General features: G+C 34.9%; 1 protein-coding gene across 5 annotated transcripts in view; it reads left to right on the top strand.

Annotated features, from left to right (window-relative positions):
* HTT (huntingtin) overlaps positions 1 to 12,155 on the top strand; it is a 78,534-nt gene that overhangs the window by 52,630 nt on the left and 13,749 nt on the right. For all 5 annotated transcript variants that reach the window (XM_042870875.1, XM_042870876.1, XM_042870878.1 and 2 more), the window contains 13 exons: positions 167 to 346; positions 1,778 to 1,954; positions 2,171 to 2,247; positions 3,409 to 3,547; positions 4,892 to 5,014; positions 6,444 to 6,657; positions 6,867 to 7,012; positions 7,539 to 7,716; positions 8,013 to 8,108; positions 8,975 to 9,162; positions 10,337 to 10,463; positions 10,890 to 10,990; positions 11,673 to 11,827. In XM_042870875.1, the coding sequence (XP_042726809.1) occupies positions 167 to 346; positions 1,778 to 1,954; positions 2,171 to 2,247; positions 3,409 to 3,547; positions 4,892 to 5,014; positions 6,444 to 6,657; positions 6,867 to 7,012; positions 7,539 to 7,716; positions 8,013 to 8,108; positions 8,975 to 9,162; positions 10,337 to 10,463; positions 10,890 to 10,990; positions 11,673 to 11,827 (1,901 nt within the window). The remainder of the gene's footprint in view (positions 1 to 166; positions 347 to 1,777; positions 1,955 to 2,170; positions 2,248 to 3,408; positions 3,548 to 4,891; positions 5,015 to 6,443; positions 6,658 to 6,866; positions 7,013 to 7,538; positions 7,717 to 8,012; positions 8,109 to 8,974; positions 9,163 to 10,336; positions 10,464 to 10,889; positions 10,991 to 11,672; positions 11,828 to 12,155) is intronic.

The following is a 12,155-nucleotide window of genomic DNA, read 5'->3' as shown; positions in this document are numbered from 1 at the left end:
AAAGCACATGAAAAAACTAATCCATAAGTAATGGTGGCAGTACTAAAATACGGACAGTTTGTACCATTATTTTAAAATTACTGAAATTATGTATAAAAGTCTTCATGTGTCAGATCGTGTTTAGTAATTAGATACTTACTATGCATGTTACTTTTTTCCCTTTCAGTGTCAAAACCTACATGATTCAGAACACTTGACTTGGCTTATTGTGAATCATGTTCAAGACTTGATTAATCTATCCCATGAGCCTCCAGTGCAAGACTTCATTAGTGCTGTTCACAGAAATTCAGCAGCCAGTGGTCTCTTCATCCAGGCCATTCAATCACGGTGTGAGAATCTTGCAGCTGTAAGTCTAACTTAATTTTTTAAGAAAGAAATCACTTAGAATCTAGTATAATTATAACCAGTAAGTATGCAAATTCTAACATTTCTGTGTCATCTATCAAATTGTAATGTTATTTCTGAAGACGCTTAAAAAGAAAAAAAACAGCAAGAAATGAACCTTATAATATATTGGCAACTTCAGTATCAGGTGTGTTCCATTTCATCAAATCTGTAAATTCAGTTAGAGTTGATTAAGCTGCTGTTCTTCCTTTTTTATTATTCTACATAGTAGATATGAGAGTTAAAGTAAAGCTTTAACTTCCAACTTCAATTTCAGTACCTTGGTGACTACTACTAACCACAAAGCTGGAAACAGGAGCTAATCCATTTTCATAGGCCCTAGCAGCATGAAAATCAATTGCAAGCTCAAGTTGCCCCTCATTAATCTGGTGCAGAAGTTACAGGGTCTTGACGCTGGACTCCTTATAAGCTTCAGAAATTCAGCTTATGATTTCTGTTGGTTATTGTAATTTCCAGATTAAAAGGAGTGGATGATTGATTGTAGGGATGTAGGATTGTACTCATCCCTCTCAAGCTTGGGAACTAGCTCAGTGAGAAAGTTATTTACTGGGTTTCTTTTAGAGGTAATGGTGAGAGATGCTCCCACACCCTGAGCAACCTGGTAAAATTTCCTCTCTCTCATTATTGTCTATGGACAAGTCCACTGCAACTGCTGTAGTGCCCTAAGTGTCTGAGTAAAATGCTTTTAAGCTGAGATAAGTCTGAGTTATAGTATGCTTGTCTGAGAATAGGTAAAATTGACTGCATGTGTTTGAATGGAAGCTGTATTTTGGTGAAATACTGGTAATTTATCAGTCAAATTAGTAAAATTAAAACAGATAATGTTCACAGTCTGCTCTTAAAAAAAAAAAAAAAATTCCATAAGTCACTGTTTTGTCTTTTTTCCCCTTTAGAATGCATCTTGAAAACGTGTATATGAATTTCCTTGTGCTCCTTTATAGTCATGCATCACTGTTTCTATGATTACGAGCTCCAAATATCCCTTATGCTTTTCTTGACCCTTACGCTCATGTCTGGACTCTGGCTCAAGTTTATCAGCCTTCAAATCGTTCTGACTTAAGAAGTCTTAAGACTTCTGTTTTTTTCCTTAATTTAATTTCTTCCTCTTTTTTGTACTTGCTGTTCTTACAGTTAATCGCCAAGCAAACCAGTGTTCATATAAATTAACTCAGTAACTCGGACTTATTAGCGTACAGATGATTATATTGGTCAGTTTGTTGTCTGCTGTAGTGTTTTTATAAGTACCTTTTCCTTTAAGCTCTTTGTTATTCCAATCAATTGACTTATTTTGTTTCAACACCCTCCTATTTAACCCTGCTGCCATCAGTGTTAGACATGTAATGTTCCCTTTTTGTGTTCTTTCAATGTTTAGCCTACGACTCTGAAGAAGACTTTACAGTGCTTAGAGGGGATACATCTCAGCCAGTCTGGAGCAGTCTTGACATTGTATGTTGATAAGCTTCTTTGTACTCCATTCCGTGTGCTTGCTCGCATGGTTGACACACTGGCTTGCCGTCGGGTAGAAATGCTTTTGGCTGCAACTTTACAGGTAAAGATAAATACGTTTATCTGCAAATCAGTTTGAGTAGTGCTAGCAATAACAATCAAATGTAAGTGTTTAAATTAAAGTTATTTCTATGGAAAAATAACACTTTATATTGTATATAGATATGAATGATTGCATTTCACTTTATCTGCATATAAATCTCATAATTTGTTCTAAGTACATATGTGTATTTTACTTGTTTTCTTGTGACTCCTATAGAACAGCACTACTCAGTTACCAGTTGAAGAACTGGATAGAATTCAGGAATACCTTCAAAACAGTGGATTAGCAACGAGGTAATACCGGTACCTGTTAAAATATCAAGTTAAGGAATTTTGTAGAAGTAGTTATGATAGGTTTGAGTTTTTTTAAGCTAAGATAGCAAATCCTGTTATGAGGTGAAATGAGTAAAGCATCATGTAAGGTGCATGCTTACTGTAACTTGAAGACAGTTGCTTAGATGAGTTTACTTCTTAAATGCATTTTGCAACTTCAAGAAAGCCAAAGGCTAGGAGACATCAGACTCTATCCCAGACCTTAAAAGTATTTAACTTTTAAAGTTACCCCAAATTAATTTTGGCAAAAATCACAAACTACATTGCTGTGAAAACAACTTTATTTTCCTCAGACTTGTTTTGTCAGATTTTGTCTGTTCCAGCTGTTGTTTTTTTTCATTCACTGGTTTAATCTTCCTGTTGTTTATATGTAAACTACTATTATAAAAGGAACAAAGCATTCAATTCTTTCAAAAGCTTTACTCAATGATGAAAAGAGTAATTTATTTCTCCTGATGTCATTGCTATCTGAGGTTGATATCTATTGACTGAAATAGGAAATAGAAGCAGGAGTAAAGAACGTGAAGCCTAAGACAGCAGTAGATTGATAGCAATGTGCCTGCACTTATGAGATTTAACTTAGGAATATAATACTAGTCAGAATTCTCCAAATGACTTTTACAGTACCAGTGCAGTACTGGAATCAGAAAAAGAAACAAAATGAAAACATTGATTGCAGTATCTTTTAAATCCACAGATAAATTCTTCATCTTAAATATCAGTTTACTTTTACTTCGTTTTCTTAAAGTGGATTCTTGTTTGGTGTCTGATGGAATCTGTTCATATGCAGTCAAGTCTGTGCGTTAAATTTTATTCTTATTCACTAAAAAGGGATGCTACTTAGAGAAATTGAGCAGCTTGCATTTTATGCATAAGCACAAAGTACAAGCTCAAAATCTAAATCAAATCCTTATTGTTGGCGGTACAGGATTGATTTTTTTGTGTCTATTGGTAGCTGATGAATTTTGCAGTTTTACATCATGTGGATGATCCAGCAAAAATCTCATGATGCTAGTGCTTTTCTGTCCCAGTTATGAGCATTAGTTCACTGGATGAGTATCTTTTTTTAAATGCTTTATGAAACTAAGTTAGCTCTTTGCTGATGCTTGTTTTTATTTTCAGACACCAAAGACTTTACTCGCTCTTGGATAGATTTCGTCTTATGGTGGCACCAGACACAACTAGTCCTTCACCTCTGGTTACCTTGCACCCACTAGATGGAGAAGACCAACCGGGTTTAGAGAATGTAATTCTAGATAAAGTAAGATTCTGCTTAGAAATGCCTTGCTCAAAAAGTATTCTTCTTATTGTGACATATTTGATAGCAGCTTATTTTTACTATGCTCTTAAAATTAACAATCTCAAATAGGGATCAGTGAATGATTTCATGTGATAGTTGTTAGGCCAAATATTAATAATTAAAATGTGCATTCTTACATATATGGTGCCATGAAAAACTATCAAGTTTTTTTTCTCTCCATAAAATTACACAAAAGATTTACAAGAAGGTTCATATAGGCATATGCTGTCATCTGTTTTCTTTCTCTATTAATTTGTTGACTGAAAATAGCTGGCTTTCTCTTTTTGAATTTCTGTTTGACATGTAGTTAGATACATTTACCTCAGTGCAGGATGGAAGGCTAAGAGGATTTTGAGGTCTTTGTCTTCCTTTCTTTCCAGTTTGTCCCATAACAGTTCATTTCTCCTTTTCATTACTTCATGTTCTATAGTGATGCATAGAAACTTTAAACGTGTTTAATAGAGATGGCAAAAATTAGTGATTAGCTGATAATTTAGAGCTGTCCAAGTGAGTTGTGGAACACACTGACTTAATAGAAGGACTGAGAACAACTTAGATAGTAAGAAGAAAGGCTGTGCCCAGAAACCATTTGCCTGTGGATTTCAGTCTTCTTCCTCTGTGTAACTTCAAATCTTGCACAAAGGAAGTTTTCATATGCTTCCTCCACAGTTGGATTCTAATTAGTATCAGCTGTTCATTAGTATCAGATGTTCATTAATTGATAAAGGAAACAAAAAAAATTGGCTCTTAATATTGTTCAGTTAAATTAGTTATATTTTTAACTTATTCCTCTAGGCTCAGCACTATAAATGTAAGGAGTAAGTCTTAATTTGTTTCAGTGCATCTTTCAGTGTAGATGCTGTCTTCATCTGATATGATAGACCACTGATTCTGAAGACTTTTCTTTCCTTGTTGCCGTATTTTTTTCCTTTTATTATACTTGATTACCAAATATTCCAGGTTTTCTAAATGCTGTCATCAGCTTTTCAATCCTAATATACCTATGCCATATGCTAAGCTTTTTTGGCTTTGTTTCCTGTCCAGACTCCATGGAAATAGACAACTTGTCTATTTATCTTACTTGAAGATGGTCTGTTCATCAGTCATCTATTTTGCATTTTCTCATGGCTGGTTTTTTTTTTTTTGCAGTTTCTTTTTTGTTCTTGTTGACATTAATGTGGCCTAGAGATCTCTTAAAAGAACCACAATTAAATGACATTAAGCAGTTCTCCCTCCACCCCTGAAATCATTTTAATTTTGTGAAAATAAAATCTGTAATGAACTTGTTTTCTTCAATTATTAAAGGAGTGGTATATGTCACTGGTGAGGTCTCAGTGCTGCATCAAGTCTGACTCAGCATTACTAGAAGGTGCAGAACTGTTAAACAGAATTCCTCAGCCTGACCTGAACTCCTTCATGAACAGCAAGGTAACTTTTTTGTCTGATGGAACAGTATCAGCTGAAGATGTTGTATCAAATTGTTTTGGATATTCTAGTTGGTAGTATTAATAGATTAGATCCTTAAATGCATACCTTTCAGATTTACGTAATGCTAGCTCTTCACCTGTTGGATTTCATTAGGTTTGGGAAATGAAATGCTGAATGTTTTTTGGCTCTGTCTAGCAATGGTGCTAATAGTTTTCTAATAGTACAGATTGTGTGTATGGAGTGGAAGTGAAGAGGAAGTTCACATATCCACAGTTCTATCATTTTACATAATTTTGTTGTACAGCGTTTTACAAGACCGGATGATTCTGAAACTTTTGATCATCTATACTAGTTTACTTCTAATATAGCTCTCATGTGACACAAATGGTGAATCTGCAGTGAGGCACAGCTGTGTTTATTAAGAGCATAATTTGCTCAAATTCTCTACAGTACGTTTATTGTTGGCATGCTGAAATGATAATGGGAAACTAAAGATATTTTATACTTTCTCATTTTGAGGAGAAGCGAGTAGTGTTCAAGTATGATCCTGTGGAGTCACAATGCCTTTCAGACTTCTTAGAATTTAAGATTCAATTTACTGGAGGTACTTTTGGAGAAGGCAGAATTTAAATTTAAGCAAAGTTGAGCTTATATTTTTATTTTCAAACTTATTTTTTTCTACTGTTTTTTCTTTAAGAGGATAAAAATTCCTGTGATGTTTGTGAAATGGGTCATGATGGTGGTGGTAGTTTTTCTGTCGTTTTTCGGAGAGTGACTTGTCTGAGCATGCACACCAAATAACTGGTAGAGCTTGTACTTTTCAACCCTCTGTTAACTAGTATTTCTAAAATTTTAATATTTTGGGCTGAATTGCTGTTTGTTTTCCTTGATATGTCTTTGGAAAGTTTCAGCAAAAGTGTTTTTAAATAACTTCTGAGCATAAGGTTAGGGAAAAAGAAAAAAGGGAAATGCATTAAGTTTTCAGGCAGAATACACAGAGCTATTTTATTTGCGTAACAGGGATATAACTTATCTGGGAAGTATACAGCAGAAGTTTCCTTGTTTTCCCCACTGAGAAATTTGCACTTATTTATGATGAAATCTTTTTAAGAATCAGTTTATCAACAAATAAATCTTACTTGTTGAAGATTCTTTGTATACATTTCAGCAGCTTTATTCATATTCTGTTCTGAAAAATTGTACTGGCCATATTGATTTTTCCTTCCAGACCAGGATATTGATGTTCAGAATTTAAACTGAAGACAAATGTGATCTCAGTTGTGGTGTTGTTACACCGTAGTAGAACGGAGGTCTTGTAAATTAATAAACTGTTAATTTACCATTATATTAATTGGGCAAGCAGTTCTGTCAAATGCTTGCATGTCTTTAAAAGCAGTTTATTTACTTTGTACTTACTGTTTAATTTCAGGAATTCAACCTGAGCTTGTTAGCACCTTGTTTAAGCCTTGGCATGCATGAAATCTCACGAGACCAGAAGAGTAGCCTTTTTGAAGCAGCTCGGAGGGTAACACTGGATCATGTGTCTGCCACTGTACTAAACCTTCCTGCCAGCCACCAGGTTTTCCAACCACTTTTGCCAACTGAGCCATCAGCCTACTGGAAAAAACTAAACGATATCTTTGGTAATAGAAATAATGGTCTCTTTAAGTTTATTCTCTCCTCTACAAAGGTAGTTTCCAGATGGCCTGTCAATGCATGAACTTACTATTTAAAAAAAAAAAAAAAAAAGTCAAGATGTTTGGCTTAAAAATGCCTATGAAATAATTCTAAAAAAACATTTATTGACAGAAAAAACTCAAACTTGTAGATTCCATCCTGTCTTGTCTTGTAGGTGATGAGATGATGTATCAGTCTGCGATGACGCTTTGTCGTGCACTCGCTCAGTACTTGTTGTTACTCTCCAGACTACCAACCGCTCTCCGTGTTCCTCCTGACAAAGAGGATGACATCCTGAAATTTGTCGTGATGTCAATAGAGGTAAGAAACTAAAGCGTAAATAAAGATGTGATGAAACATTGGGAGGGAACCAACTTTGACTTAATTTGATCACCATGGAATGAATTTTGATCCAGGCAACTTGTCTTACTGCAGAAGTTTATTCAATGTTTCTTTTACTTGATCTGTGCCAGAAAATGAGGTGGGCTTATTGGGCGAGGGTAGCTTTTTACAAAAAGAAATTGGCTGAAAGATACAATGATCTTGACATTTTGGAAAAATGCCCTGCACTGTTTCTGGGACATTGGATATACAAGGGTTTGTTTGTTTGTTTAATTTTTGTTTTGCTTTCTTTTTTTCCCCTCTGTATAATGCTCTTCATTTTCTTGTACTTTTCTGTTTTCTCAAGAAACAAAATCATTTTTTCTGTACAGCTTACTTATTAAAAACATATATATTATGTATTGCTGGAAACAAACAAAAACACCAAAAGCCAACAAAAACCTTCAACTATCAAGTGATATGCTTTGAGAATCTTGTTCTAATAGCAATTGTTTATTTTTCATAGGCGTTATCATGGCATTTAATACATGACCAACTTCCAATAAGTATAGATCTGCAAGCTGCTCTGGATTGCTGCTGTCTGACTTTACAGCAGCCTGGCCTCTGGAATTTGCTGGCTTCTGCAGTTAATGTGACATATGCTTGCTCCTTAATTAATTGCATTAAGTTTATCATAGAAGCAGGTGAGTCCCATTTGAACAGCTATGAAACAAAAATTCTTAATAGTTCCACTGATTCAATGCTAGGTGTTTGCAGTATATCCTGTGAGTCCTTTCCAGTCACTTCTGTGATGCTTTATTTTGAGTGTTTTAATTTAACACTTCAAACTTTGTGTTTATTTTTGATCTCAGCAAGTGCCTTGGAAATGTAAATTTTTTACTGCTGAAAGTAAAAAAAAAAAAAAAAAAAAGGGTGTATGATATTAAAAAGATGATATTTAAAAGATACTACCATTATATATATTTTTCTCTAAATTCAGTTGCAGTCGAACCTGGAAATCAACTTCTTAGTCCAGAAAGAAAGAAGAATGTTTCAAAAGGCTTAAATGAGAATGAAGTTGATTCAAACATGCACAGTAAGTAAGCATTGAATTCCACGTTTGTTTTAGATTTTCACAAAAGAAAAATTTCAGTTACTGATGTTGTTTTTTTAAACAAGATTTCATCTGAAAGCTTCTATTTGATAAATGCTTATCAGGTATAGATTGACAGTTTTCATACATGCATTTTTTACTTGAAAGCTTGAAACGTTAATGGAGATTTTTCTTTGGGCAGTTTTGTCAGCTGTGCAGCATTGTGCAGACTGAGCTTTTTAAAATGCTGTAGGATTTTTAAATTTCCCATGAGGGTAGAATCTGAAAATTAACATGTCTTTAAAAACAAATGACAGATTCATTTTCTGTCTTTCTGCTCTAATGGGAGTACAGTACTGGGTGAAAGTCAAGTCCTCTAGAATGGTCAGCATTGTCTTCTATATCCAGCTGTGGTTGTTTAGTGTAAGATTTCATTTCCATGTAGAGAATGGACCTGTTTATCAGATCTAGCTCAGAGCCAGCAATGAAAGTGCTCTCTTATGAGATAAGTGAGTTTCATCACTTTACATTGTAAGAAAAGCTCTGTTCAATGTGGCTTGCTCTTGCTGGGGTTAGGAAACTTGCATATTTTCTGCTTTTCTTGCGTGTTTTTCTGGCAGATCTCAGCTATTGATATTCTCTAGCACTGAGACTGGCAAGCAATACAAAGAATTGCAGGGGAGGTCTTGGTAGTATTTTTTTTTAACTAGCTAACTGCTATAGAACGTTTTTTTGTCTATGTCCTTAGTGTGGTTTTGTACTGCTTAGCATATATTTTAATTAAGCTTTTATACTTCTTTTTATATGAATTTAACTGGTGTGTTTTGAAATAGATTCATAAAAATAAATTTCTTTTTCTCCCCCAAAAGAAGTGAAACACATTACTGCAGCTTGTGAAATGATAGCTGAGATGGTGGAATGTTTGCAGACTGCTCTGGCTTTGGGTCATCAGAGAAACAGCAGTATCCCAGCATTTCTTACTCCTGTTCTCAAGAATATCATCATCAGTTTAGCAAGGCTGCCTCTAGTGAACAGTTACACAAGAGTGCCTCCCTTGGTATGTTCATTATGTTTAATTTTCAGGCTCTAAAAGCTTCTGGAGAACTTTTTGCATGAACAAACCAGACGGCATCTTAACTTACATATTATTAGGACTCGAGCAGTATCTGGTTTGATCACCCAGTTTAGGTTTTGAAACTCTAAATAGTAAAACATTGTAAAGATATGAAACAAAGTTATGAAGTAAGAATTCTAACTAGAAAGGGGTGTAATTTGCTCCTTACATTCTTGGATGAATATCCAGGCAGTAATTGAAAGAAAATTAGGCAAGGATTTGGGATTTTTTATAGGGTTTAATATTTCCTTCTGTTCTGCAAAATTGTTTAACCTGGGAAGAGTGCAAAATATACATGGATGTCTTTGACATTGATTCACAAGTTCATTTGATGGCATGCTAAGTAAGTACCACAGTGGTGCAAGGATGCTGAGGTGGTCCCAGTGTCTAAACTAAGTGAGGTGTTCAGTGGTGGTACCATGGCATCCCATGCAGGTACTTCTAGATTGTGCATTTTTCCTAAGTTACCGTAGATCCTTTGGACAAAGTATTTCAGTCTGTCCTTTTTGGCAGACATGATGTGGATTTAATAACACTTCATGATTACCTCAAAAGTATTGTTAATGTTGTGAAATGATTTTAAGTTGATACATTAAAAAACAATCATCTGAAATGTATCTAAGTTCTTATGAGGTGAAGCAGAAGTGGATTTCCTGATCCCTATGTAGAGTTTCTCAGCACTGTGTTTATGAGGGGATGGCAAAAGATACTAATTTCATAAATGAAGACTTCTTTGGCCTCTCTCAGATGCATCTTTATGCTCCTTTAGCCATCTGTTATTTGTTATCCCTGTATTACTATACTCAATCCAGGTCTTACCTGGTACTTAGCATAACTTAAGTTTTAAACTGAAATATGTGACAGCAACATTTTCTTTAATGCTTTAGCTCAGAAGGTAGGATTAAATAATTCATAGTGAGAAATATGCAGAGAAAAAGTGCAAAATGTGCTACTTGCATTAGCTATGTAATCTTTCTGAATGTTTTTTTTATTTGGAGAATTATTTTACTGATTTGTGTCTCATTGCATTTGAATAGTGTTATATGCAAGTATTATTGTCATGTTAGTGCTGTTACTGTTTTGGAACAGTAATTATCTTTCTTACTTTGTATTTCAGGTCTGGAAATTAGGCTGGTCGCCAAAGCCTGCAGGTGACTTTGGCACAGTTTTTCCTGAAATCCCAGTAGAATTTCTTCAAGAAAAAGAAATCTTTAAAGAGTTCATCTATCGCATTAACACACTAGGTATGTACAAAATTAAAATTGAATGCAGTTGGCTCTTACTGAGCATTTTGCCTGTGCTGTGAAGTTAGCAGATGACTGAGTTTGGTGCTACATTAGTCCTCAAAGAAAGTCCAGCTTTTGGATGCTTCTCTATTTTGAAAACCTGATAGATGCCATACTTTTTAACACTGGACAGTCAAAATATCTATATGTATGGTAAAAATAGGAAAGAAAAAAAGAAAGAACCTGATATGAAGATGATATTGTTCAGAGCCCTTCCAATTTTTTATTTTCTAAAATAGAACAGTTTATAATTAATTTGTAATGATTACAAAAATTCTCAGTTGAAGAGGAAGCAGTATGAAATAGCACATTGTTTCCACAGGCTTAATGTTTCATGTTTAGTTTTGTATTAAGACATAAATGGCTTTTGCTGTGTTTTCTTAGGATGGATCAGCCGTACCCAGTTTGAAGAGACTTGGGCTACTTTACTTGGTGTACTTGTGACTCAGCCTATTGTAATGGACCAAGAAGAGAACCAACAAGAGGTAATGTTGCTCACTGAGTGCTTTTTAAATTAAATTTTAATTGGAACTAAGGAAAGCTGTTTCTGTTAATAAGTCTGTCAAACAGAAAAGTAGTGACCAAAATGGAGACTACTTCTGGTTTTAGTTCCTTGTCTGCATGTCCATGTGAGTTTAGGCCTGTCTATCAGTGGTGCTAAATACTGAATCTGTAGCATTGTGGTTTGAAAGCAGCATTAGAGTAATGACTGTATCTAGTTAAAGATACCCAGAAAAATGCTGCTGAAAAATCAGTGATCAGTTTGAGTTGTTTTCCTAAAAGTGTTGTGAATAAAATTAGCTAATGTGGAAACTTCAGAAGCTATCCAACTCAGATTTGGTCTCATTTGATGCTTTGTTTCAACAGGAAACTAATGGATTGGTTCAAACAAGAAAAATATACAATTTGAACTCTCTGAAATGGACACCTTGAGGTTTTAATGCTGTTAGGATAAGAGTGTCCATGTAGAATTTCAGTGATGGAAGGATGCCTCTCCATCTAGTTGCTGTGCATTGCATGCATTGCGCCTGTCAGTGTCAGCTAGATAGCTAGATATCTGGCTAGGAGGAAGTCTAGTAGCCAGGCTTGTTAATGGTAATTTATATTCAGGGTTTTCAGGACTCTTTTTTTTTTTCCGATTCAAATTACAGTAAGTTCATTTTACAGGAAGATACAGAGAGGACCCAAATTAATGTTCTTGCAGTACAAGCCATAACTTCCTTGGTGCTGAGTGCAATGACAATACCTGTTGCAGGCAATCCAGCAGTCAGTTGTTTGGAACAGCAGCCTCGCAACAAAGCTTTAAAAGCTCTGGACACAAGGTATTTTTTTTCCACTTACTTGGAAGTGTGTGAATTCATACTTGTGAGTAATATGTAGTTACATTTAGCTTAATCTAGCTATAGCAAAAATGCACAGACTATTTTTTTAATGTGTGTATAAAGGTAGATCTGTTTGCACAGAAGTCGCATAAACTTGCTGAGTAAAAAGACAGTATCTGGAAGAAGACAATGAATGTAAAATTTAGTCAACAGTGTGCAGAATGTATCTCTAAACATTTCTCAGTTTTAGCATCCCTTAAAATGCCAGTAAGCGTAGATGTGCAACATTGTAGAGTAAGCTAGTCAGACTTGCACAAAATTGTTAAAG

Source organism: Lagopus leucura, unplaced genomic scaffold (genome assembly GCF_019238085.1).
Source record: "Lagopus leucura isolate 7727_CA_CO unplaced genomic scaffold, USGS_WTPT01 Super-Scaffold_100004, whole genome shotgun sequence".
NCBI lineage: Eukaryota > Metazoa > Chordata > Aves > Galliformes > Phasianidae > Lagopus > Lagopus leucura.
The sequence above is the reverse complement of the archived record's forward strand: the minus strand, read 5'-3'. Positions and strand labels throughout refer to the sequence as shown.